At 50.6% G+C, this 26,030-nt stretch overlaps 1 protein-coding gene across 5 annotated transcripts; it reads right to left on the reverse strand.

Annotated features, from left to right (window-relative positions):
- Window positions 1-169: 169 nt before the first annotated feature.
- GDPD2 (glycerophosphodiester phosphodiesterase domain containing 2) lies at window positions 170-18,993 on the reverse strand. Of its 5 annotated transcripts, none has more exons than XM_086850880.1 (16): window positions 17,424-17,512; window positions 8,540-8,692; window positions 7,404-7,507; window positions 7,240-7,333; window positions 6,974-7,033; window positions 6,541-6,639; window positions 6,057-6,150; window positions 5,485-5,630; window positions 4,923-5,005; window positions 4,293-4,443; window positions 3,532-3,747; window positions 2,545-2,696; window positions 2,068-2,215; window positions 1,780-1,862; window positions 1,313-1,341; window positions 170-1,010 (listed from the first exon to the last, which is right to left on the reverse strand). In XM_086850880.1, exons 2-16 carry the CDS (start codon window positions 8,651-8,653, stop codon window positions 958-960), a joined length of 1,626 nt encoding a protein of 541 aa, XP_086707006.1. In that variant the 5' UTR covers window positions 8,654-8,692; window positions 17,424-17,512; the 3' UTR covers window positions 170-957. The 5 variants fall into 5 exon arrangements, with proteins under 5 accessions (XP_086707006.1, XP_086707007.1, XP_086707005.1 ...); XM_086850881.1 differs by lacking the exon at window positions 17,424-17,512 and adding an exon at window positions 11,284-12,958; XM_086850879.1 differs by lacking the exons at window positions 170-1,010; window positions 17,424-17,512 and adding an exon at window positions 18,908-18,993 and having other exon boundaries at window positions 1,124-1,341.
- Window positions 18,994-26,030: the final 7,037 nt, after the last annotated feature.

The raw sequence follows: 26,030 nt of genomic DNA on the forward strand, positions 1-26,030 counted from the left end.
TTCCCCGCGCCGGCAGTAGGTGGCACGGAGGCGCCGCGGAACGAGCCCGCCCCGGGCCGGTACCGGCCGGGCTGCGCCGGCTCCTTCTCCGGGCCGGCAGCGCCGCCGGCCGGGAAAGGTGCGGAAGGGAGGACACAGGCGTGCCCGCCGCACCCCTGCGGGCTCTGTCTGCCGCTCCTCTGCTTTATTGACATAAATAGACAGCAACAAGTCAGACTGACCCGATACCCCTCTCCCTGTTCAAGGCCCTGCTGCAACGTGACCGATGCCGAGTCCCACCGCTCCCTCTGCTGCCCTGCAGCAGCAGCAGGAGCGTGAGCGCGGTCCTGCCAGCCCCTGACACCCACCACCCCCAGCCTTTTGTCTCCCGAGCAACAGGCATTAACTGCTGCTTGGAGTGCCAGGACCCTGTCCCGTGAACATGAAGCCAGCAGCAGCAGGGACAGGATTTCTGTCCAGGATGGCAGGGTGAAGAGCTCGGCTTCCCCTTTGTTGTGTGAAAAGCCACTCCACACCCCGCTCCCTATTCCTCAAGCCGCGGGACAGGGCAGCCCCCAAGGGAATAGTTCTTAAACCAGGTGTCCCATCACTGGCTGCAGAGGTGCTGACAACAGGCAGAGACAGCCCTTCCCCTGCACCAAAGAGCAACCCAAATCCCTGCTCCTGTCCAAACCCCAAGGGAGAGGTCTCAGCTCCAGCACTGCTGGGTAAGTATTCTGCCCCTAGGCCACCCTGCAAAGCTTTAGTTCCCCGCTACCAGTGGGAAATGACAACTCAGTTCCAAGTCTTTTCAGCTGAGGGCAGCTGAGCACCATGAAAGGAGCCAGGAAGGCCACGGTAGAAGGGAGGCTCAGGAAGGAGTCTGAAAAGGAAAGGAGCCTCGAAGCTGGCCTGAGGAGTGCTCCCCACTGTGCAGGCCTCTGGCTGCCTCTCCCCACAGCTGACAGGCGAGAGGGGTCACTCCTGCATCAAGCTGTTGATCTTTGTGAGCAGCACATCCGTCTCAGACTCTGAGGAGACAGAAAAAACACTCATTGTGGGCAGCCAGAATCCCGCAGCGACAGGCGGAGTAGCCTGAAAAGCAGGTTTGAGGATATTTGGGGAATGTGGGATTCCCTAGTGCTGTCCCACAGGGCTGCTTGTTAAGGGCAGGACAGGAGGAACTCCCTGGGCTGGGAATCCCTTCCCTCCCCCAGCCATCCCAAACCACTCAGTCACGTTTGGCTGGAGAAAGCTGCCTGCCTGTCAGGGAGAGTCCCACAGGCAGAGCCTGGCTCCAGGGGAGGGGAGCTCCTGTTCCATGCGCACTCACCCGCCGGCCGTCTTCTGTGGGAACATTTCCTAGGAGATGGAATAGGGTCGATGTTAGCATGCAAGTCTGGTCTCACCATTCCCTCCCCTGAGCTGCCAGCTGGAAGCTGTGGGGCCCCGCAGTCCCAGAAGGAACTGCTCTCAGTGCCTGCAGCACTGGTAAAAAGGAGCAGGACCAGATCCCCCAGCCTCAGCCCACCGGGCCCTGGGGTGCAGAGTGTGTTAGGAAGTGTGAACTAAGGCATCCAGCAGCTTGAGGCAGGGTCAGGGCAGACTTTCAGCTGCAGCTTGGAGATGAAAGTTGCCTCCACACACTTCTGTCTTACTTAGCTAGACAGGAGAGGACACCTCCAGGATCTGAATCCAAAGAGGGGTGGCAGCAGGTTTGGGTCTGCACCAGCCACCCAGGGCACACTACAACCTCACCCAACAGGCCTGCCTCGGGAGGGGGAAAGAGATCAAACATACTTCATCAAGACGAAGGCCCAGATGATGATAAGGAAGGAAACACAGTCTACAACGATCCAGATCATGAAGTATGTGCTGCTGGGCTGCAAGGCAACGAGACAAGCCATTGAACACCAGCTAGGGGTGGTGTGCTGTGCCACCAACCCCTTCTAAAGGGTCACATGTTCCCATGCCAGTACAGCAGCGAGCTGAAGTCACCCACCAGGCAGCTGCACAGGGCTCCTGCAGAAAGGGACCCACAAATGCCTGGGACAAGGGGGCTGTGGGGCAGGGTGAAGGGTCACTTACAAGCAGCCAGATGGGGTGTTTCATTTCCTTCAGCACCTGGCAGGCGTTGGTGGTGACAGAGCTCACCCCTGAGCACCACAGGACTGAGAAGAGCCAGGGCTGGTTCACCACATACAAGTTGACAGAGATGTTGTCCTGGCGGTACTGCCTGCGTGGGGACAGCCGTGGTCAGAGCAGACAGCAGGGTGCCACCACACTCTGCACAGCCAGAAGAGGCTGTGTATCTGGGATATGATCCAGCATTTGCAGCCTCATGGAATGACTGTCTGGAGATCCAGACTGAGGGCAGATTTGCTGGCAGGGCAGAGGACTGCAGCCAGCTCCATCCTCTGCTCCAGCCCTTCCTGATAGGGACACTTGCTCACAAGGCACACACCCAGCTCTTCCTGGAAGCGCTCAGCACCCTCACCTCTGCTGGCCCCTGGGACAGTCCCCAGACCCCCACAACTCCCAGGTACTTGGACAAAGAGTTCTCACCTGATCTCCTCAGAGCTCATGTCCTGGTAGGGCAGATTGACGTGCAGCTCTGGCTCCTTCTCGTTCTCGAGTCTCTTCCGGCCATAGATGTGCTGGACACCTGGGGCCTGCTGTTTTACATCTTCCCTGAACCCATCTGGAAGCCAGAGGACCTAGACAAGAGCCAGAGAGCACATGCAGAGGAGAAGTGCTCCAAAAAGTTTGCTCTCTTTCCAATATTCCCTTGCATGTCCAGGTCCACACGGCCTGCTTAGACAGCTGCTTCCTGCCCCCCATCTCCACACTCAGCTCTTCCATGAGGATCTCAGCCAGGACAGTCCCCTAAGAGCTTGCCCCAGCCAAGAAATAAGCACAGGTCCTGCTGAAGGGAGAAACCAGTTCTAGCCTAGGAAATCTGCAAGAGTTAAGTCCTTTCAGGGTCCTTGAATGGCTCAAGTGAATCCATTCATCCCAAACTGCAGCAAGAATGCACCTTGGATCAGCACTACAGTAGAAGCCTTTTTTCTATGTCCCCTCCTGCTCTGCATTCCCATAAGGCCAAGAAAGGTGATTTGAGTGCTTTGTCCCCTGAGGGCAGCACATATCCTGTGCTGCAGGGGTTGGATGAAGCATAAAGGGAACACAGGAGGGTGAGCAGGAGTCCAAGAGCTGCAGGGAGAGGTGTGGTGGAGTGTGGGGAAGTGGAAGCCACAGCATTGTATTCCTGCTCATGCTGGCCGTGTTGGTCTCCTCCCTAGACTGAGTCATTGTTTACACACACACCAGGGTGGCCAGTGCTGGGAAAGTGAAGTATTTGGAGGGGTCTGAAGCTGTAGGCATTAAATCCTAATTACTGGCAACTTCTAGCTAGGGCACCCCACACGTGGGCAGGGCTGCCAGCAGGGACCAGTTGGTGTATGGGGTGTCAGTGTGGCTGGCAGGGCACCTCCCACCACGGCAGGGGTGTGACAGCAGGACCTGGCAGGGGTGGGGTGGTGACCAGCTCACCTGCTGCAGCGGGATGCCTGATTGTAAAATCACTCCCAGGGTGACGTTGACAAAGTTCTGGTAGTCACTGTGGTTCTCAGGCCGAAGGTCAAACATGATGGAGATGTTGCTCTGCTTGGCTGCCTCTAGAGCCTGTCCCAGGGACGGGATCCTCTGTTTAGCTGCCTCCTTGCGATCACCAGGGGAAAGACTCTGCACAGTGGGAAATGGTCTCCGCTGCAAGGGTGAGACAGGGGCAGTCATCACAGGCACACCACCTGTAAGCTTCCACATCCCAAACTGGTGCTGTCTCTGACCCTCAGTTTCCTACACTGGCCTCTTCATGTGCTCTCCAGAGCAAACAGGCACAGGGAACCTCCCTATGTACATCCATGGGCACCTCTACCCTTCTCCCCACTAACAACAGAATTCAAGCAGCCTCAACACCTGTGGGCATTCAAAGCTGCTCAGCAGTACTTAGTCACCTTTTGGGAAGAGCCTGGCCACAGCTGCCTTCAAGCCCAGGCAGGCTGTGCAGCTCAGAGCAAACAGGAGACATCCCCTCTCAAAGCAGCCTCCTCCATGACTCAGCTGAGGAGTCAGAACAAACCTCAGCTTGGGGCATAACTGCACCCAAGGGATTTGTGCAGCCCTCTGCACCCTGTCCAGGTGTCTGCTAGGACCAGTGCTCCAGAGGAAAAGTTCTGGAGCCCCAGGGCAGGGCTAATGCTTCACCAAAAATGAACCCATTCCTCACCAGCCACCCTAAGGATATTCCTGACCTCTAGAAACCAGCTGCCAGCATCCAGCTGCTGGAGGTCTGTCCAGTTGAAGGCAGTGCTGTTCAGGGCAGCCCTCTCAGGGAACACAGCCTGCACGTTGGTGGTCCTGGTGAGTTCCTCATCATGCATGAGGAAGGGGACCCCATCAGCACTGGCAAAGGAGCACAGAAGAAAGCCATGTGTAGTAAGCTGTTTGTCTCCTACCCCTGCCCTGGCATTTCTACCCCCTCCCAGCCACCTGCTAAAGTAACCCCCACCCTAATTCTTGGCCCTTTACACCTAGAGACCAAGCCAGCAACCAAGCAGTTCCTTGCACTCTGAGAGCTGTCCCAGTAACAGGATTACATGCAATGAACTGGAGCCAGGGTCTGTTTTCCTCCCCTGATGTTGCCTCCCTCCCTGGAAGGCAATCTGTATGAGGAGGACAGAAACTCAGTACCTCCCCCAGATCATTGGGACACCAAGCTGGAGCCAGTCCCACACTGGGAGGGTGGGAGTGGCAGAGCCCTTTGAACAGGCTGCCTCCAAACGCAGGCTATTATCAGTCCTCCAGGTATCTTCCAGAATGCCCCCTGTGGGAGGTGACATCCCAGGATACACAGACCCCTTCCTCCCTCTGAGCCCCTTTACCTCACCATGACGTCTGTCTCAAAGACTTGCACATCGCATTCCACTGCCTTGTGGAGTGACATGAGGGTGTTCTCAGGGGCCAGCTGGAAAAAGGAATGATGTTAGTGCAGAGAGCACAGGCAGGATGGGGCAAGAGGCAGGCATTCATCCTGCCTGGATGCACCCAGCAGCTTGGCTAGGCTCTAGGGCAACCACAATGAGACTGGGGTGACCTGGGCATGGTGAGGGATAGAAAAGGACTGGGGATAGACAACCAGGGCCTGCCTTGTCCCTGCTCCCCAGCCCACTCTACACAGCCAGGCTTTCTGCTCAGAGTTGCATGCTCCTGGTGCTCAGGAAGCAGCTCTGTATTGCAGCTGCTGCATCCCCTCATTACCCTGTGTTCACCCATCCTCCAGGCCAGAGCTGCCTTGGCTGCAGTGGGGATACCATGTTCTAGGCTGGCCAGAGCTCACCCAGGCCTGTGACCACAAGGATCTGTGCCCCAGGCACAGCCTGGCTTTTCCTAGTGGAGCAGCCTGCCCCATCCACCCTGACCACTGCCAGGGTGCTGGTCACTCACCATGGGTGCTCCTCGATGGCCAACTAGGGCTGGCTTGGGGGGAAGCTGGTTCTCCTCCATGATGCAAGGGGAGGTGATTCCCAGGGGAGCCAGGTATAGTGCAATCATCGCTGCACAGTACACGAGCAGCAGAAACACCTTGAGACCTGCAGGCACAGACAGAAGTTGAAGGGGATGAGGTACAGAGGAAGCGTTTTGCAGGTCACTAGGAGTAAGCCAAGGCTGCTTCACCTGGCATTAACCTGTCATTGCCCTAGGTCAAACACTGCATCCACAGCCTCGGGGACACTGCGGATTTATTCTTGGCCCACCACATGCCCTTGCCCAACTCAGAACTTCTGGCAGCACTGCCACCTGCAGCCCTCCTTCAGCTGCAAAGCAGGGAGGGCTGAAGCTGCAACAAGGGCTGTTTGTGAGAAGCAACCAAGAGCAGGCATTACTACCCCGCTGGAGACCTGTTCCCACTGCACTGGTGCTCCCTGAGCACCACTCTGCCAACAGTGCTACTCAGCTGGGTGGAAGGAAGCAGGCACCAGCCAAGGGGACAAGTGGAGACCTTGGAGGGGGATTACCTGCACTGCGGGTGCGGTAGATGAAACTGGCCAGGGGCCAGGCAAGGAGCGTCATTCCCCCCACAGTTCCAATGTGCAGAAAAGGACCTGTTGCCTGGACAGGCAAAAAAACACAGGGTGTCAGCCAGGACCAGTCTCTGTCCCCAAAATACACATGTCTCCAGTGCCAGTGATCTGCCCCTGCAGCCAGTACTGCTGGAAGATCCACAGTGCCAGGGAGGGAGACACAGGCTCCTGGGGGACAGAACAGACACCCTGCTCTAGTCCAGCCAACATTCATCAGTCTGGCAGCTGCTCCAGGCAGGACTGCAGGGGCAGAAGGAGCACCTTACCTGGCAAGGCAGCAGAAGTCAAGGGAATTAACTGGGAATTAACCCCCAGTGCACACAGCTGTGCTGGGGTCTTCAGTGAGCACCCTTCAGCTCAACCCCACAGGCTGGGCACTGGGTACAGCGGGGGAGTCCCTGCCATGGAGGTGACTCACCTGCAGGGAGATACGAGCACTTTTCCACTCTTCTGCCCACTTTACTCCCAGCCCTGTGAAGGCTGCAGCCACCACCAGGGCAGTAAGGATCAGCAGGACCTGTGGGGCATGCACAGGGTAGTTAGGGGAGCACACAGCACCTTGCAGGCCAGGCAGAGTCCTCCTCATCCCTTCCTTATGAACCCCTGCAAGCCCTGATACCCCGCTTTCCCCATCTGGGTTTGCAGCTGAGCTCTGCACTCAATGCTTTGAGCACTGGGAATGTTTCCATCCCAAAGACACGTGGCTGAGGAACTGCGAGCTGCAGCCCAGCTCAGCAGCCACTCAGTGGGGACACAGCAGCCTTATACAGCCCCACTAGGCTGGTCCCAGCTTCTGAAGGTGCAAGGGCAGCCAGGGCAGGCACCATCTCCCCAGACCCCTAGTCTCTCACCTTGTGCACCCAGTGAAGCTTCAAGGGCTGGCCACAGAGCTGCAAGCACAAAGCCAGGACCTGCAAGAGCAAGGAGCTGTCAGAGCTGGGCTGTACCCCACACCCCACCCCTCATAGGGCACAGGACTCAGCCACAGAAGCTTGGCCTCCCATCACAGGCAGGGCTCTGGCCGTGCTCAGGCTCACCCGGCTCCTCCCAGCACAGGGCAGCCTGTGCTCAGCACAGATCCATTCCCCCCCAGCCCAGCAGGATCAGGAGCGCTCACCAGCAGCACAGACGAGTAGCTGATCAGCACAGCTGTAGCTATGAGCAGGACCAGGGACCAGTCTAGCCACAGCTTCCTCTGCCTGAAGATGAACCTGCCAGCAAAGGGGAGAGTCAGAGGGGCAGGGGTGATGTGGGGAACAATGGATGTGGGATCCTACTCACTCGTTGAAGTTGTGGAAATCATTGAGGATGATGATAGCGAAGTAGAGCCACACCAACGTGAAGAGGAAGACACAGAAGAGGAAAATGAACCAGCTGCAGTCATACTGAAAGCCAGAGATGAGAGTTATACACATACCCTCAAGGCACCTAGCCCCCAGCCAGGCTTCTGAGACCCCTGGGTATCACCCAGCCAGCAGCAGGGGTCACAGCAGGTACTGGCCCAGGGGTCCAGGCACTGAGCTGCCCCATGGAGAAGGGCCAGATCTACCCTGGCTGGCTCTTTTGTCTGGACCCTTGCTATAGAAAGATGGATAAGCATGTCCTACAACAAACTAAAAATCTGCCTAGGCCAGCCTGGGGAGGATAGCCCCTGTGGCAAGACTGCCTCCTTTCCCATGCAGCACTCCATGGGAACAAGCTGGGACTTTGGACAGAAGAAGGGGCAGGGAGCCAGGTCTCATTCCCTTCTAGCTGGATGATCTGTGGGTTGGGCAAAGAGGGGTGCATGGCCACAGAACTGCCACTGTAGTGGTGAGTCTGCAGACTGGGTCCAGCTACATTGTCCCCAGGCACTAGTCCCACGTGTGTGGGGGACGTGAGGGGTGCCACAGGTGCCAGAGGACACCTAGCAACCCAGACTTATTTGTACATTCCAGGCAAGACAGGACAAGCAGCAGCAGGGCCACTCCCATGGGAGTTGGAGACCTCAGAAAATCCCAGGGCCTCACCACTCCCAGGTTACAAATTGCTGGGGACACCCTCCTGGTGGGGCCGCACCCAGCCCAGGAACTGTGTCTCCCACGTGCCTGGCCAGGTGCCCCAGGACCTGCTGCCACCTCAGCCCTAGGGCTCTGCTCTGCTCCAGGCACGTGCAAGAGCTGCAGATGCACACTAATGCTGCTCTACCCTTTCTGTCACCCAGGAGGAGCACAGCTCACACTCACCTCTCCAGGCTAGAGCAGTTCCTGGACAGTGAGGGTGCACCCCAGCTTTCCTGGGGCTCAGCCCTGGGTAGCGGGAGCAGCAAGAGGTCAGCAGATCACCGTCTGGGCTGAGCAACCCAGCCAGAGCCCTACCCCATCCCAGCCACTGCTCTAAGACTCCCAAAAAGGGGCTCAGCATCACTCAGATATCACCTTAGTGGTTCTCAGGCCCTTCCTCTTCTCCTTCTTGGCAGTGATCCACTGGCAGCTGTAGGGGCAGAGCAGGCAGGTGGCACAGGCAGAGCAGCAGCCAGGGGGGTCTGCCATAGCAGCAGACTGTCCCAGAGCGAGCAAAGGTCAGGTGTCCTGCGGAGGATACACACAGTGTGTTGGCACAGGCTGCCCAACACACCGCCCCACCCCGAGGGGATGGAGCACCGAAGCATTTTGTGTCCAGGTACCCTGGCAGGTGGCCCAGAGTGCTGGGACACTGTGGGGCTTCTGGTTGTGTCCCCAGGCAAGGCATGGTGCCAGGGGAAGAGGCAGCACAGGGTGCAGCCCAACCTGTTCAGCAGGCTGTGCTGGGACCCTTTAGCCAACAAGCTGCAGCAAGCCTGGAGCTGGCAGGGAACAGGGCCTGCTCCCCAGCCCAGGGTTCAGCATTCTGCCGGGGAGCCAGGACCACTGTGCAGGCTCCAGGGGCAAGCAGTCCTGCCAGTCAGCTTGACAGCAACACTGCACTCAGGCTTCACACCTGCAAGGACTGTCCAGCGCCATGCCACCGTCTGGGGCTCCTGCTTGCAGCTAGGGGTACATGAAACAGCCTTGGAAGTTCCTGTTCTGATCCCTGAGTACGGGTCCTTACTGATGCAGCACCATCCTGGCAGCCCCTTAGCTCAACCTGCACACCAAGGAATCCCAAGTGTGGCTGGAGGAGCTGCAGCTGAGCAGGCACTGGATGGCATTGGTCCAAGTGCTTGTGAGGGAACCCATTTCTACAATCACTGGTTCTGGGGGCAGGACCACCTCTGAGTTCCTCAAGCACTGGCAAGGGGAGAGAAAGCCAGGATGTTTTGCTGTGATCCCCAGATTCTTGGTGTTTGGCTGGAAGAAGCAGGGAGCCCAAAACAAGGTCTTCCTCAATCATCCAGAGAAATCCCATCTTTATTATTGCTTGTCGTGCTGCGGAGCTGCTCCTCCTCCCCACCCCACCCTCCCCAACAGGCCAGGCACACTATGCAACACTATCACCCTGCAGATTACGCCTGGCTCTAATTTCACTGAGGCAGGCATGAGAGCCAGCTGACCACATCCTACCAGCCACATCCTTTCCAATGTTGGAGGCAATGGTGTGCCTCCTAGAGCTGTGTCCCATTCCAACATGGGCCGTGGAGAGTGGGAACAGAGCTAGTCCAGGTCCTCCCTGGCCCAGCCAGCCAGAGCAGAGCAGCTCTGCCATGCCCTGGCTGTGGCCAAGGTCAGCCTGGTCTCCCCCTGTAATCCCAACCTGTCACCTTGCTCCTAAATACCACCACTAAGGGGGTCTCCAGGGTGCAGAGTCCTCCCCAGCACCCATGCAGAGCACAGGGTCACGTACAGGCAGGTGCCACCCTGAGAACAGGACCCCATCCCTGGCCAGGCAGCTTCTGCAGGCTGGGGGATGTCCAGGGGCTGTCATCAGCAGGTCCAGCCGGCCAAGGCACAGAGGATGATGAACAGCGAAACAGAGCCCCACATCCGCTGCCCACTCCATCGTGTAGGCACCGCACCAGCAGCTGTGACCCACTCAGTGATGGCACTGAAGGAGTCAGTCTTAACACAAGTACAGGAAGCCATGGGTCCAGATAATTTCCTTCCTGATGCCCAGGGGCTCTGCCTGCAGGCTCATGCCCCTGCTGTCACCAGAACCATGGTCACCACTTCCACCAGGCACCAGTGGGCTCAGGCAGCCTTCACTTGGAGTCACCCTGTCCCCTGTCACTGCTCACATGGGCAGAGCACTGGTGTCAGCAGCTCCTGGCAGGCTCCCACACAGGGTACACAGTAAGGAGGAGTGGCTGTGGGCACCAGCTGCAATTCAGCACTCAGCTGCTCCAAGGACCAGTTGCTGCCAAGACTGGAGCTTGGCAGAGAGTGGCACAGGACTGGTCACAAATCTGCCCCAGTGGTGCTGTCTGGAGGTTTTGGAGGGGAAATGCCACCCCGTTCTCCAGCTCAGAGTGCAGCATAGCATCAGCGGTTGTGGCACAACAGCCCTGTGCAGAGCACACATCCCAGACAGAGCAGGGATAGGCACACACCAGACCCTGCTCAGCTTCTGCTCCAGCGGGAGAGCAGCAGAGTGGATGCTGGGGGTCCATCATGGTTGGAAGGACCCCTCCTTTAGCTCCCACCAAACAACCCCCACGGCACACTCACAGCCCTAGTGTGCGAGGCACAGGGAGTCTGGAGGGGTGACAAACCCATGGCCACAGTCACCCGACACGGCAGCGTGTGCTGGCAGCCTCACAAGGGCCCCTGTGCCCCAGGGGGGCTCGCACAGGACAATCAGGTGGCCATATGCAGATCAAGAGGCCCTTGTGGAGGAGCCGAGCCAGCCCAGGCTGTGTCCCACCGGGCAGATCAGCAGGAGCTGGTGCCTAGCCCCGTTGTTCCCGTTCCTCGTAGGACGGAGACAGAACATGGGCTCTGCATGGGGCACAGCCTGACCCCAAAACAGCAAGAGCAGCACAGGCAGGCCCAGATCCCCCACTCTCGGTCTCATGCCCGGGCAGCCAGTCCTGGGCTCTCCGTTCCTGCTCTCCAGAGCGTGGGAACAACACGGGCAACCCCCCGTCCTTCCCCCCTCAGCTTCCCGCAGAGCCGGGATGATCACCCCCTCCCCGTGCTGCCCTGCCAGCTCTGGCGGCGCAGGACAGCATCCCCACGGCCGGGGCAGCCACCCCGGGACCAAATACCTGCTCCCCGCGGCTGTGGGGCTCCCGCGGCTGGGCCAGGTGAGCGCGGGGCCGCCTCTCCCCGGGCCCATGCGTGCCAGCACTCGGCTCCCGCTGCGCTCACACCCTGCTGGGTGTGCCCCTGGCCCGGCGGGGCGGCCCGGCAGGTCCGCACAGGCCGGCAGAGGCGGGCAGACTGCGAGCGCAGCGGAGAGGAGCGGGGGGCCGGGCCGGGGTCAGGGCGGGCCCCGATGCAGCCGCGGGGAGAGGGGGAAGGGGCCCCGGGGCCGTCACGCGTCGCAGCGCAAAGGAGTTTGCAGGCAGCCCACGTCCAGGCAGACGGAGACTCCAGGGAGAGCTCCCGGGAGATGGAGGCAGAGCTTCGTGCATCGCCGCGCCTTTGAGCGAGGGGCTGTGGGAGCCCCCCGGACAAAAGGGGACTTTTCCCTTCCCGGCAGAGGCGGCCCGAACAGACACAGCTCAGGTCATTACGCCTGGCGCGGCGGACACACCGGGGCATGCTTTGAAGGCAGAAGCACAGAAGTATAAAAGTGCTTTTCTTGCCTAGAGCCGAGAGAAATCCTTCCGAACCACTGCATCTGAAGTTTGCTAAGCAGCAGATGAAAGGAGGCTCCAGACAGGCTTGATGGCACCTGAAGGCTGATGCCTTCCATCTTCCCCTTCCCTCCCTGTGGCAGAGCACAGATGTGTCCCCCCACCCTCTGCTCCAGGTCTCAGCTCCTGGCGAGATGGATGCACGATGCTCAGCTCCAGGGTGCACGATGGGCACTCGGACTTTCCTGCATCACTGAGTTGATCCGTCATTGCCTGTGAGCTCAGGGGACCCCTCTGATCTTCTGCCATTTGCAAAGGACCTGAGGTTTACAGGGAGGTGAGGGCATTCTGCAGTGACATAGCAACTGCCAATTTAGGCAGAAGCCTCAGCCACAAACTCAGCCCTCAGCTGATCGTGCTCCACACTACTGCTAACAGCTTCAGCACAACTCCTTGAATGTCTCCATGAAACGGGCTGATTAAGGTCTTATCACAGTGGAGCAGTGCAGAAACATCCATTGCTCTGCACCCAAAGGAGAAAACTGAAAGCATTGCAATGGCCAGGAATATCCTTCAGACAAGCAAGCGGCCCCGCACCCTAGATTTTGTCAGATGTGAGCAGTTTGGCAGTGTTCAGCTGCCGCATCCGTGTGTTTTGCCGACACAGATGAGGCACAGATGAGATGATGCTGCACGGGAGAGCAAAGCTGTGGGCACGGGCCTTCCCAGGGCACCTGCGCCCAGGAATGCCCTGGGATGCAGAGAGCCCATTTTATGGGGTAGAAGATTGACTGTCAGGGATTGAATTGCAGGTTTTAAGGAGGCGAAGGATCACTTCAGCCAAGAAACATCTTAGGCAGTGTGTAGAGGAAAACCGAGCATGAATAAAGAGACCGAGGAGACACTGGAGGAGGCGAGGGTGCAGCAGAGCTCCGGGAGATCAAAAAGCTGTGGATTTTAGCGGTGCGAGGCAAAGCTTATGGAAGAAAGCTTATGGAAGAGGCGCCCCGGGCACGCAGAGCAGCGGGACAGGCGGCTCCCCCGGGCGAGGGCCCATGGCGGGAGCCCCGCTGTTCCCGCCCGGCGCTCCGGAGGGAGCCCCATCCCCGGAGACCGGCGGGGCGCCCGGCCCCGGGCCTGCAGCGGCTCCTCTGCCCACACGGGGGCGGCAGCGCGGCCCGGCCCGCCCGGCACGGCGCTGTGGGGCCGGGAGCGGCGCTGGGCCGAGCGGAGCCGTGCCCGAATCCCCGCCACGTGAGGCCGCCCTGTCGAGGCGGGGCAGCGGCCTCGTGGCGGCGGCTGTGAGGGGCGGGCGCCATGCTGGGTACTGGCACGGGGGAGAGCCCCGCGCCGGCACTGCCGCTGTGGGGCCGCCAGACGGCGACCTCGGCCCGCGCTGCTGCTGAGGGAGTGCCGGAGGTTCGGGTCTCTCCCAAAGGACAGCGCTGAGCCCGGGGGTGCGACCGCAGGGACAGCGCTGAGCCCACGGATGTGATCCTACGGAGTGGGCTGAGCCCGGGGCTGCGACCCCAAGGACGGCCGAGCCCAGGCATGACACCCAAAGCACAGAGCCGAGCTCAGATTTGATACCCAGAGGACAGAGCTCAGCTCGAGGGTGCGACACCGAGCCCAGCAGACTGACTTAAACACGGGCATCGTCGACATCCACTTCCCTTAGTCAGCTAAGACTGATCTCCAGGAGCCAAGTCGCAGATGAACAGATAAAGTTAACAACGGGAGTGTATAACCAAGCTGGCTGAGCTCTGCCTGTCTCACCACGAAGTCAGAGGCACCAGAATTAGCTGGTAAAAAGACAGAAAATAATGTTCCTGTCAACACAGTTGAATGAGCTCACATGCAGCATCAAGTGTTGCATTGATGTAAATAAATACAGTTTGTGTCCTGCCTTCACTTGTGAAGGTGTTATCTGTGAGTGTTCTTTTAGATTATGGGAAAGTAATAAAAACACCTCTCTGTATTTTTATTAGAAAGGAATGGTCTAAGTAAGCAAAGTTATGTCAGTGTACTACAGTGCAGATGAAATTATCTCCCTAGACTCTGTACTTGGTGGGTAGAGCTGGTATTTTCAGCACATGTGACTGAATAACTTCCTGTTTGTCCACTGAACTGGTCACAAACTAGTTTTTTCAGAAAAAAAAAAAGGCAAACCATTATTTCAGTTACTTCTGTTTTCACTATTCTGCACACAGTCTACAAGAAATACTGCTTTTCCCTACACATAATCTCCTCTAGGACCCAGGACCAGGAATAAAAGAAGGCAATACAGGTTTGTGTAATATTATTTCACACTCTTTCAGCCTGTAATAGACAACAAAAAAAATCAGAGTTTCACCATTTCTCTGCTGTTAACACTTTAAAAGCCACTGGCACAGACTCTGCTTCCACCTAGGCTAGTAGCAGTCCTTCATAAACTGATAGACTAAGGCAATAATCTCCATCATGAAGCTAAAGTCATTCTCGGTAAAGAAAAAAAGTTGTTTGAAAGAACTAATCAGACAAATTGCCTGCTTAAGGGGAGGGTGTATGATGATGATGTCTCAGTTTCTCTTCCTAAAGGCCAGACGCTTATAAAGAATTAAAGTCTGTGGTGAACAAGCTTTGAATCGGATTTTTTTGCCCTCCAGAAGTGGGCTTAGTTAAGGAGATCAGGAATGCAGATTGTGAGAGTATTATTCATCTTGAGGAAAAACCTCTGTGGATGACTGTACTTATTTCAGCTCTTATCACAGAGTTTGTATGATACAAGGCAAATCACTTGACCCAAACTTTTCACGGGTGGTCCTTAAAGGTTTAATTTCCTGAGTACTTGAAGACAGCATGGAGCAGATTTTCAGGAGTGTTAATCATTAACTGTTGAGATTAATTGAGATAAGTGTTGGGAGCCCTGAGGATCAAATGCTAAGGAGTGTTAATAGTTCAAGCTGCACAGTAACAGGAGATCTCAGCTTGGGCACTGTACCAGTGCAGTGTTTAGTCCCACTGTTTTTGTAGGAATCTAACACCCCTCAAGGGTTTATGGAGATTTATTAAGGTACAGAGAACACAAGACCACAGTAGATCATAGGATCATAGAATGGCCTGAGTTGGAAGTGACCTTAAAGACCATCTGGTTCCAACCCTCTTCCCAGGGGTAGGAACACCTTCCACTAGACCACGTTGCTCAGAACCCCATCCAACCTGACAAGTTCTTCCAGGGATGGAGCAGCCACAGCTGCTCTGGACAACCTGCCAGTGCCTCGCCACCCTCAGTGAAGACATTCTTCCTGACATCTAATCTAAACCTGCTGTCTTTCAGTCTGAAGCTGTTCAGCCTGTCCAGTCACTGCAGGATCTTCTGAAAAGTTCCTCTCCATGTTTCTTGTGGGCTCCCTTCAGGTACTGGAAAGCTACCAGATGGCTTCTTTTCTCTAGGCTGAACAATCCCAAACTCTTCAGCCTTTCCTCCTAGGAGAACACTTCTGGTCATTTTCATGGCCTCCTCTGGATTTGCTCCAGCAGGTTCATGTCCTTCCTGTGCTGGGACCCCAGAGCTGGAGGCAGCAGTGCAGGTGGGGTCTCACCAGAGTGGAGCAGAGGGGCAGAATCCCCTCCCTCCCCTGCTGCCCACAGGGCTTTTGCTGCAGCCCAGGACACACTTGGCTTTCTGGGCTGTGAGTGCACATGGCTGGGTCCTGTCCAGCCTCTCATCCCCAAATCCTTCTTGTCAGGATAAGCAATAATTAATATGCTCAGTAAGTTTTATACTACAAAATATAGTTCAGAAATATTTTTTTTTAGGCACAGTGCCGTGTCATATTTAAAGAAAAAACCTAAAAATAATTCAATCAGGCTTGAATTCAATCAGACTCCTGCTTTCATTAAAAGAAAAAAATTAGTTATCAGGTTCTGATAGTTATGTTAGACAATCAGTTAGACCTGATTTGTAAGACATGCCATGCTTCATTCATGATTTCAAGGACCAAAATATTTGGTTTTGTTCACATGCAACTCTTTCTTTTTGGAACTTGAACTAGTTTAGAATTTGAAGATGTTTGCAATTTGTCATTTCCTAATTGCCTTATTACATACTTAACTGAAGTCACACAATAACAAACTGAAGGCAAATCTTAAGTATTAAATTTAGGATGCAGAAGATATGCTCACAGGGTACACTCGCATGCAATTTTGCATCTTAACTGCATATCTTTGTATTTTGTGTCATCTATACAAAGGAAGTCAACTAATTTAATTATAACACAACTGTTTTTTCTAGTAAGTCCATTTCCTCTATAGGGATAATTAACTTTACTGGAAGTTAAATTGTAAGCATAAATTACTGAATGTGACAACATTGATATTCTGTAGAACTGGTTTCACATGCTCTGCATGGAAAAGCACTTGACCAGCGATCTATGTTACTTTCTGATCAATATTCGTGGTTTTTATCCAGGAAAATATGAGATTTACTTTGTCAATACATGGTGGGTTTAGCTTCTTCTCTCCTCACCAAATATCAATTAATACAAAAGCAGTACACAATAAAACAGCTTATATGCCACTTACTGCCATTGCTCTACTGCAAAAACATTTTTTGTTAGGTTTTTAATGCTTATTTACTAACTTTTAAGACATACCATTATTCTTGCACTAGGATAAGCATTTGCTGTGGAGTGTTTGCTCCTGCCACACATTTAATTTCTGCTCAGAGTTATGGTCACTGTAGAACAGCATTTTCTCCCCTTTCAGCATGTAAAGGCAGCTGCAAGATCACTATGTTAGGTCATGGCTGTGAAGCACAAAATTGATTTGTTGCTTGAGCTGCCTTTCTCTCCTCATGGTTTCAGAAGCCTCCCATGAAGTCATTACCACTCACTGATAGCACTGTGAAGCCACAAACTTTGTTACAGCATTACTGGGGAGCTAGCAGCTGCCTATATAGAATGAGACCCTGCAGCAACATTCATGCCAAAAATGAGCTGAAGTTCTTGACAAAGAGAAGCTCAACCCTCAAACTGTAACAAGGACCTGCCAGAGTACAGCCCAAGCTGCTGAGCACCTTAACTGCTTGCTTTATATTAAAGCATTGACACAGAGCCTGGTTGAGGTCAGTCCTTGCTCAAGGAGTGTCCCTTCAGATCCCCTCTGAGCCTCACCACTCATTCCATCCAGTGGGATTCCATCCTCTCTGTAAATCCAGGCAGAGAGAATGAAGTCCTCTTGTACACCTATTTTACTATCACTTTCTTGTTCTCAGCAAGCTCATTTGAGGGTAAGCAACAGCTCTGTGAGTCACAATGTGCTGCAGTCATTAATACTCCCACTGTACTTACAGTGCTACTGTGTTTTCTCTCTTAATATCTACAAGCTGTTGTTACTAGAGAGCTTTGCAGAGCTATTAGAGCCTATCCTACAACCTTTAGAGAAACAATTCATTATATTAGATGCTTCCTTGAAAGTCACTTTCCCCTACATGTAACTACATTCTGTGTTTTATAATAAATATAAGCTACTAAATTAAATACTAAAATTGAAAAAAAACACCCCCATAACAACCACAAAAAAGAAGCCCCCGAGACCAAGAAAAGTCCCAGAACAGCCCCACTTACCGGGAAGAAGCAACTCCTTGTTTCACACTCTCCACTGTTTGGGAACAGCAGCTGTTTGCCATTGCCAAATTTATAGAAGCAGCCTCCAGAACTGTGCTAAGGGTGGGTTTATATAAGGGCCCTGGCTAGGGAGTGGTCAGTAATGTGGTGGAGTTCTGGGGTTTTGATAGCCTTAGGTGGCTGGGGTACAGTTGTGTTGCAGTGAAGTCATTACTAAGAGAGAAATAAGTTTTATTTATAAAAATAACATTTTGGGTCTAGAATAATAAATTAGACTTTATTTATTTTAACTATAATATCCTTGCTGTTTTAATTTATGACTTACTGTCTCATACATATTTAAGATATTTTCTAGCCATAAGTATCTTTGGGTACAGGCTCTTCTGAATTACTTAATATAGATAAAGTATTGCAGTTTTGAAGAAGAAAGGCTTTAGTACTGTCTAGCATCTATTTCCTTAACTGTTATAGATGCCTACTATGACTTTCTGTAATGGTCTGTTTTAGTTGCTACTGTATAAATTTTCTTCTGACCCTTTAACTAGTGCAAAGGGTTGTGGGGAATTTCTAGCTAGTGGTCTGCATTTGTATTATTTTCCTCAGTATTTTCTCAGAGATCCCATGTAATCAGTATCTCTGGGGCTTTGTTTTAGGCTGCCTGTGGTTTCCAGTATTCAGTATTTATAGACAAGATATTTATTTTGGGGGGCAAAGGTGTCTGTGTTAGGCAGCTGAAGGTGTTTGTGCAGTTTTGAGGAGAGCATTTTCAAGTTTAACCTTTGTTGCCTCTGGAAACTAATGCAAGAGATCCTTGCTGCTTTTTCAGGTGGAATAGTTATTAGCATGGAGGGGCTTGCCATTGTGTTTGGGCTGTTCTGATGAAGTGTTACCCCCTAGAACATACAGTAGAAAGCTGTTTTTTTGGGTTTTTTTTAAGTTTATTTTCTGTAAGGCCACCAGCTTGTTCCTACTAAGTTTTAATTAATGATTTGAAATAATGATAGAATAATAAAGTCATGCTTCCAGGGAGTATTGCTTTTGAGTCAGTAAAAGCTTTACAGATTCAGATGTTATTAAGACCAGTTAAATAGTAATTTTAGAGGCTATTTATTTAAAACAGCACACGTGTGTCTTCAGTCCTTTTTTCCCCAGCTTCATTATATTTCACACTCAAGTTCATGCAATTACATTTTGTGCACTTAAAAATGTGCCAATTGCTTTCGTCCACAATGTAGCTTATGATGAAAGTCCCTTTTATGCTTTTTTCCAAGTTGTTTTTGAGTTTTGCTGTTAATTTAAGTATTTCATCCAGTGTCCAGAACAGAATGCATTTTGCATTAAGAAATAAAATCAGACTTGTAGTTCTTGTCTTCCGTGTTGCAGCACACATGCAGTAATACTTACTGAGAGCTTACAGGCATTCCTGTGTAGTGCTTTGTGGATGAGACACACACAGAGATCTAAGGGCTGTTTCTAGCGCTTACCTTGTCTGAAGAAGGTGCTTGAGTGCCCAGAAGTTCTGTTCTTCAGCAGAACTGGGCTGGTCTGTGACTTTACAGGTGCATGGTGAGTTTAGAATTTGTGGAGCTGATGCAGAGGGTGATCTCCCTTCTTGATCACTGCAGGGTGATGCTGAAATGGGTGGATTGGTGAAATCCTGAACTCCAGCACTGCAAGGAAAAGTGCACGTGGGGAAAAAAGTCTTAGGTGGCAGGTAAGCCCTGAGAGGACCTTCAATGGCTGAAATGGTTGTTGAGATGAAAAATGCCACACATAAGCTTGCAGCTGTCATTGAAGCTACCACCGCAGCTTGTACCTCGTTGCATTAGAGGTTGGATATGTACAGCTAGGGGAAGAAGGTGATTGTTGCCTCAGGTACTTGCACTTGCTTGCCTTGTCAGGTGCAGTTACTGACAGATGGCTGTGGGGAGCTGAGAATATGCCTGGCTCAGCATGGAGGGCTTCTCTTGGCACTTGGGCTGTTTTCTCACTTTCAGCCTTTGTTTTTGGGTTCTGCAGGATTATACAGAAGTAGAGTGAATACTGCATGTATTTGAGACAGCTCTTACATGTGAAGTCTGGCATGGAAGAAGGCAATGTGCTGGTTGGCAAAACAAATTAAAAAATGGTAGAGGGAATATAGGGGAACGCATTCAGGATGAATCTGAAATGAACAACCTCCAACAGGGATGCAGCAGTGACTGAAGGTTTGCTGGGAGGTTTAGTTGTGTGATAAGATATCACAGGAATAAAACTACAAAGCTGTGATGGATGTTTCTGGGGCCTTGTGTGCAGGTGGAGTTGTGTGGCACTGGTGCGTTGGGGGTGATTAAGGATGTTTTAACATTAAGCTCTTGGCTTAATGAATTATAGTCAGCAGTTTAGAAGGATTTACTTAAGTAATAATATATGTTTCACTACTTTGTGTGAATTATGTAGGTGTTTTATATTATGTTAAATTCTGAATGAGCCTTCCTGGGTGTTAGTCACTTGGTTAACAGAGCTAGGTAATGTGACCATTAATATTTCTGTGGAATGTTCTAATTACTTTTTTCTGTAGTTTTTTTCTGTTGTGTGAAGCCTAGATAAGTGTTATGTTTTCTGTTTATATAAAATACATGTAAACACATGACAAAACAAACACCTCCACCAAATGCCAAAACACAAACACAAAAAATCCACACTTGCTCTAAATCTGTTGTGACTTAAGGAGAGGTGGCAGGTAACAGCCTGGCTACAAATGCTAAATTAGGTGATTTTGTCACTTCAAGAACATGGTTGCATTCAGTCACAGAGGGATGAAGCATTTGGAGTAGCTCCCTAAATGGCAGGGGACTGGTAACCCAGATGGTTTTTTCTGGCTCTTTAATTTCCTACCCCAGTGTCTTGTGTCAATGAAGTTCCAGGAATGTCCTTTCCTGTTCCCTTTAGATAAGTGCCTGCTTATCCCTTTTATAGACCACGGGGAGTCCTTGAGGAGTGCAGGTGGGATTGTTGAGAACAAAGGTGGGGTGTTTTTTTTGGTACAAGAACACAGGCCATTCCTGGTGGTGTTCCAAGTCAAGGGACTGTTTTTGACAACCTGTGATGGCAGTGAACACAATAAACTTCCCTTGCTGCCTCTTGAAATGTGTGATGTGGATCCTGCTTGTGCAACAGGCACTTCATAACTGTCAGGTGTGATGTCAGGTTTTGATTTCTGTGAATGAAGCTGTGTGTGTGTGCTTGAAAGCAAAAATCCCTGACATCTGCATCCTAAATTGTATTCTGAGTATATAGGAAGGAACTCATCTGAGATTAAATGGAATGTGAAATGATGTTTAGCTGGGAAGAATATGGATTTACTGCTGGTGACCAGAAGGAAAACAGTTTCTGATAGTAAAAATAAAGCATTGTGTTGAGGAAACTTAAACAGATATTTAATGGTGCTTCTATATTCAATGTGAAACATGCAAATGAGGTTGCCAGATGGCACAAGAGAAACTTTCATAAATTCTAGCAAAACAAATAACACTTTTTGCAGTGAAAGTCAACAATGAGCAGAAATACTTATAATGCATTCTTTTACAGTAATAGGATACTCATAAACAAGTAATAGATTATGGGCTAATCTATTATAAGCAGAGGGAGATGCCAACATCTGAAGTATTGACAAAACTTTTATTCTTGGGTAATTTTATTTTTCAATTCATCATTAAGCAATAAAATCAATGACCCAAGCCCCTATTTGAAGGAAGCTATAACCTGAGTCTAATCTACTTGAATAGAAAGCCTCAAAACAAACATGAGTAGAAAATTTCAGATGGAGAAAGAAGTATAAGCAATTTTGGAAAGCTGCCATGGCCTTAAAAAAACAGACTGAGATACTTATTCCCAAGGTGTCTGCATCAAAAGTCAGACCATACTGATTCTTAAGAGAAAGCATTTGCTCTTAATGATTAAATGGATTTTTTCTTATCTAGAGCTTCTATATTTCAAGGGGCAGCATGCATTATTGCTTGTATTATTACTTGATTGCTCTTGCCTGGAAATTACCAGGATGAAACCATTTACATTCCTACACACTAAGCAGTATATTTGCTCAGCTAAGTTTTTAACCTGTTAAGAAATACAGTACTTAAAACCAATACTATATATATTTAATTTTTTCCCTCCATACAGTCTGAGATTGGCTGGTGTAGCTTTTCTGAAAGAACTATGTCTGAGTACTTGCAAAGGTATTTGGTAGTTTTCTCACACAAGTTTAAAAGTCTTCATTTACCTTCCTGTGCCATCCCTGAGTGAGGATGTGTTGTGCCCCTGGAGGCAGGGCCTGGGGGAAGGCATTGCTAAACACTGGTGTCTGTGTCCCAGCTGGTGCTGCTGGAGAAACAAAAGGCTGAAACTGTTCTCCAAAACCTTGGAGTGGCCTTCATGCAGGAAAGAGAAGGCTCCTGGGGGGAAGTAAGAGATAGTCTGACTGGCACCCCAGGGCTGGGGAGGGAGGAGAAGGAGCTCTGAACCAAACTCTGAGCCACAGGACAGCACTTGCTGCAGGCTCAGATGGATTCTTGTGCAGTCCAGCTCTAGCTGATCATGTGCTCCTGTGTACTCTGAGCATCTGTTAGCAACTTGGAGAGAGACAATCTCTTTTGATTCATGGGGCTTTAACACATTGGGGATCTAATTCTCATCATTCTTGAAAATAATCACATGCCCTGATTGAAGAGTTTCAGTGAAAGGATCCCTGAACTGGAAATGGGTTTTGTGGTAGGGAGCTGCTGTGTTGAAGACTTTATCAGGCAATTTTCCTGCTCTGGTGTCTTAATGCCAAATCAGTGTGTGGTTCTTCCTGAGAGCTGGAGCAAGATGATCTTTAAGGTTTCCTACAGCCCAAACCATTCTATGATATAGAATTCAGGCAAAATAAGCCTCATCAACATGTAATTAAACAAGAGTTCAGGCAATCTCTGGGGACTGCAGGGGCCTGTCTGGGAGTACAAGCTACTGTTGATGGTATGTCCATATGGGAGCTGCAGGACAAGGGGATTTTTGGGAAGAATGACACTGGCAGGTGCAGCCAAGGGCCCTGCTGCAGCAAGCAGATGGTTGTGATTCACTTCAGCACCTGAAGTAACTGCTCAGGATGCAGGCATTATCTCCTATTTCTATGTGCCAGCAAATGACCAAGAATCTGATCTTTAAAGCTGTTTGAACACCTAAAGATCAGAGAAAATGCACTTAAGAACAGTATGAATTTTCTAGTCACTGAAACCAATGAGATCAGTACCCTTTGGTGTCTCAAGCTAATCACTGGGCTCTGCTTGTCACACTATACTGTGTTCCTTTCCCGTGGTCACTCTTCTATCATGGTTCTTCTTGGTACTGTTCTCCTTGTCCAGTGCTGTCTTTCTGTTTTCTTTTTCGTCATAACACTGATGTGAGCATGAAAATCCAGATGAGGCAGAAACAGGGGTCAGCTGAACGTTGCACTGAGCCAGCAGTTTAGCTAAGCAGTGCAGCACTCTGCAGGTGCTGTGCACTGAGCAGTGTGCATCCTCCTCTTTGTGTGTGCTGTGACCGGCCCCTGTGCTACCGCTGGGAGAGTGGACACTCAGACACAGCACGAGCTGATGGCTCTGCAGGAGGACCCCAGATTATCTGGGCACAAAGACTGTAAATAAAAGCCAGGGGGTTCCTTTGTTCAGCCTTCCTCCCTGGAAGCACCAGCTGGAGCTGGATTTGTGTTACTGTGCCATGAGCCGGTGAGGAATGCTGTGTGAGAGTGGGGCATGCAGGGAGCCAGGTGCAAAGGGGCTTCAGTCCCAGCAGGGGCACTCTGAAGGGTCAGACAGGAAAGTTTCCTTAACATCTGGGAAATGTGAAGACACAGGGCCAGAGATGGAAGCTGATAGGTGTGCTGTCTTGAGGATGGCAGAGTTTTCCTGTTTTGCTCCGTTTCTCTCCTTAGCTGTCTCTTCCATTTTCCTGGTTCCTGGAGGTAGCATGTCCCTAGGAACAGGGCTTTGTCCCTGGGCTGTTTGCCTTTGGGTGAGCAGAGGTCCTTAAGATCATTTTTATTGTTCCCTAAAGTGCAAATAGCTGCCAGCACTGCTTTCATGCTAAAAATGCACCTTCCTTATATGTATGTTATGCAAGAAGTATCATTGTTTTCTTTATAAATATACCAGTGTTGAGGATAAGAATGCATCTCATGTCCTTAAGTTCCCTGTATATCCCTTTTCCTTGAGTCTACATAGTAGACAAACCACCCATGCATAAGTTTCCCTGCAACGTGAGCCCCATTCCTGGGGCATGTGATCTACCTACTGCTCCCAGAATAATGTAAGTGAATTAATAATGATATAAATTACTTTGAAACTAGCTGAGCCATGAACGCAGGGCAAGAGTTTCTGTGTTACTCCAGGCTCAGGACATAGGGGTGAAATACACTGTGTTAATGTGGTGATAGTACAAAGATTAGAAGTACCTGCAATATCTTGGAGTTCATAAAGAGGCAGCAGCAGAAATGTAATAAAAAGTAAAAGGAGCAGGCCCTACTTGTTTCTCTCCTTGGGTTTGCTGTCAGGTTTGTGATGAAGCACCCGGGCTGGGGCTGTTTTGCCAGAGATATCAAGCCTGTCTGCAATCCCCACTGTTTTATTTTAGTTTGTTTTGTCTTTTACTTGGTTTGCCTCTTAACCTTGCACGTTACACCTGCCATTATGCACAGTTGCTAAACTGCTGTTCAATTTACCCCAAGTGCAAGATGTTTTATGTTGAAATTGTTCAGCTAAACTCCTGTGTTGTTTCTTAGCTTTCATCAGGGCAAGTTGCTCTCTGGCTTGCAGTGGGGAGCCAGAGTCAGAGCAGTATTGATGTGTTTTTCCCTCTTCACAAAGCAGGGGAGACACAGCCAGGCATTTTAACCTCTCTTCTGTGAAGACATTATAAAATATAAATAGACAACCTTCAAACACCACTGGTGAGTGTATCTTGGGAGTTTCTGAATATGTTATTCTTTCAGGAGTCTCTTGAGTAAATTGTTGAATAAATTGCATTCTTACACTGTGGTATTGGACTGCTGAATAAAACAACATAACTACGTGCTGCTTTGATATTTTTATTAGTATTAGCAGGAGATTTGGGAGCATTTACTTATTTGTACTTTATTGTATGTTTGTTCTGCACCATGCTGTGCTAATTCAAAAATCCCAAAGTGAGTAAAAACATAATGTACTGCTTTTTGCTAGAAGTGTCATTGCATTAGGCACTGGACTAATCCCACCTGAGATGCTAAGTGGCTCTGAGTCATGAAATTAAAATGGAAATTTGATGAAAGGTGCTGAATTTACAGAACTCGTTACAGTGTTTGCAACCCATCATTTATAAGCCAGCCTTTTTTTCCTCTTGAAACATATGGATGACAAATGGAGAGGTTTTCTTCAGCTCTTCCAACAACCAATGATTAAATTTACAGAACTGCTTTTACATTTCTCAGCTCTGGATGATATAATAAAACATTTTATCACTGGCTGGGTGGTCCCCATGGTACTGAGTTGTATGACGGTTTTCAGCATTAGACCAGCTGTTGTTTTTATTTCAGACGAAATCTTCTAAGGATGAATAGCATGTAAAATTAACAGTTTCTTGCCAGGGAAGTTTGGAAAGTTGTGTAGGTTTTTGTTTTAGTCCTAGAGCAAATCTATAACTTGGGGTAGCTAGCCTGAGAATATGGTGATGGATTATCATGTTGGATCACAGCTCTGCATTAAGAAGCCTGATATGATTGGGAATGTGCCTTCCCTGAAAGAGATGCTGCATTGGATGAGGAGGGATTTCAAGTAAAATTTTATTTTATTTGTATTTGAAATGTTGCTCTTCAGAATTTGTTGTTACTAGGAGGCATCTTCCAGCAGTTCAAGATACATCTCAGGACAAACAAATTCTGTCCTATAAATATTTTTCTTTTTTTTCCCTCTAAATAATTTCTTGCTAATGAAAACCTTCCCCACCTCATTGTCAAGTGCAAAGATGGAGCTTCTGAAGTGAGTGTCTAGAAGCTGGTAACAGTGGAGTGTGGCATGGCATAGCATGCAGCATGATGTATCCACATGCCACAAACACAGAGATTCTGCAGGGAATGGCTGAGTCAGGAGCTGCTCACACGACACAGCAGGGAAATGGCACTTCCTGGACAGTGCAGGGGAGATGGACTTTCTTACCCTTGTTTATTCTAGCCTTTCTACTTGTATAAATTCTACTTAATGAAAAAACTGGAGTGGAGAGTGGCTGTATAAGGAGGTCAGAGCAAGGGCAGCTGTGGCCTGTGTAGCATCTCCTGTAAGCAGTTATCCTGTGCTCTGCTGCTTCCAACTGCTCGTCTCTAATGGGGGAGCAGTCAGGTTCCTGGGCTGTGCCAGCACACCTGGGATGTGCTGTGCCATGCTGGATAGTCACACTGTGGGGACAGTTGTGCTGGAGGCTAGAGCTGCTCCTTCTTAAAGCCTTGCAGGCACTACTGAACAGGCTCTGCTTCTTGCAAGGTATAATACCAACAGCTGACTATTAAGCAATTCCCTGCCTCAGGCTTAGAGCTCCATCTGGATGTGAACTCGTCAGAAACCA

Source organism: Cyanistes caeruleus, chromosome 14 (assembly GCF_971803275.1).
Source record: "Cyanistes caeruleus chromosome 14, bCyaCae1.hap1.1, whole genome shotgun sequence".
NCBI classification, from domain to species: domain Eukaryota; kingdom Metazoa; phylum Chordata; class Aves; order Passeriformes; family Paridae; genus Cyanistes; species Cyanistes caeruleus.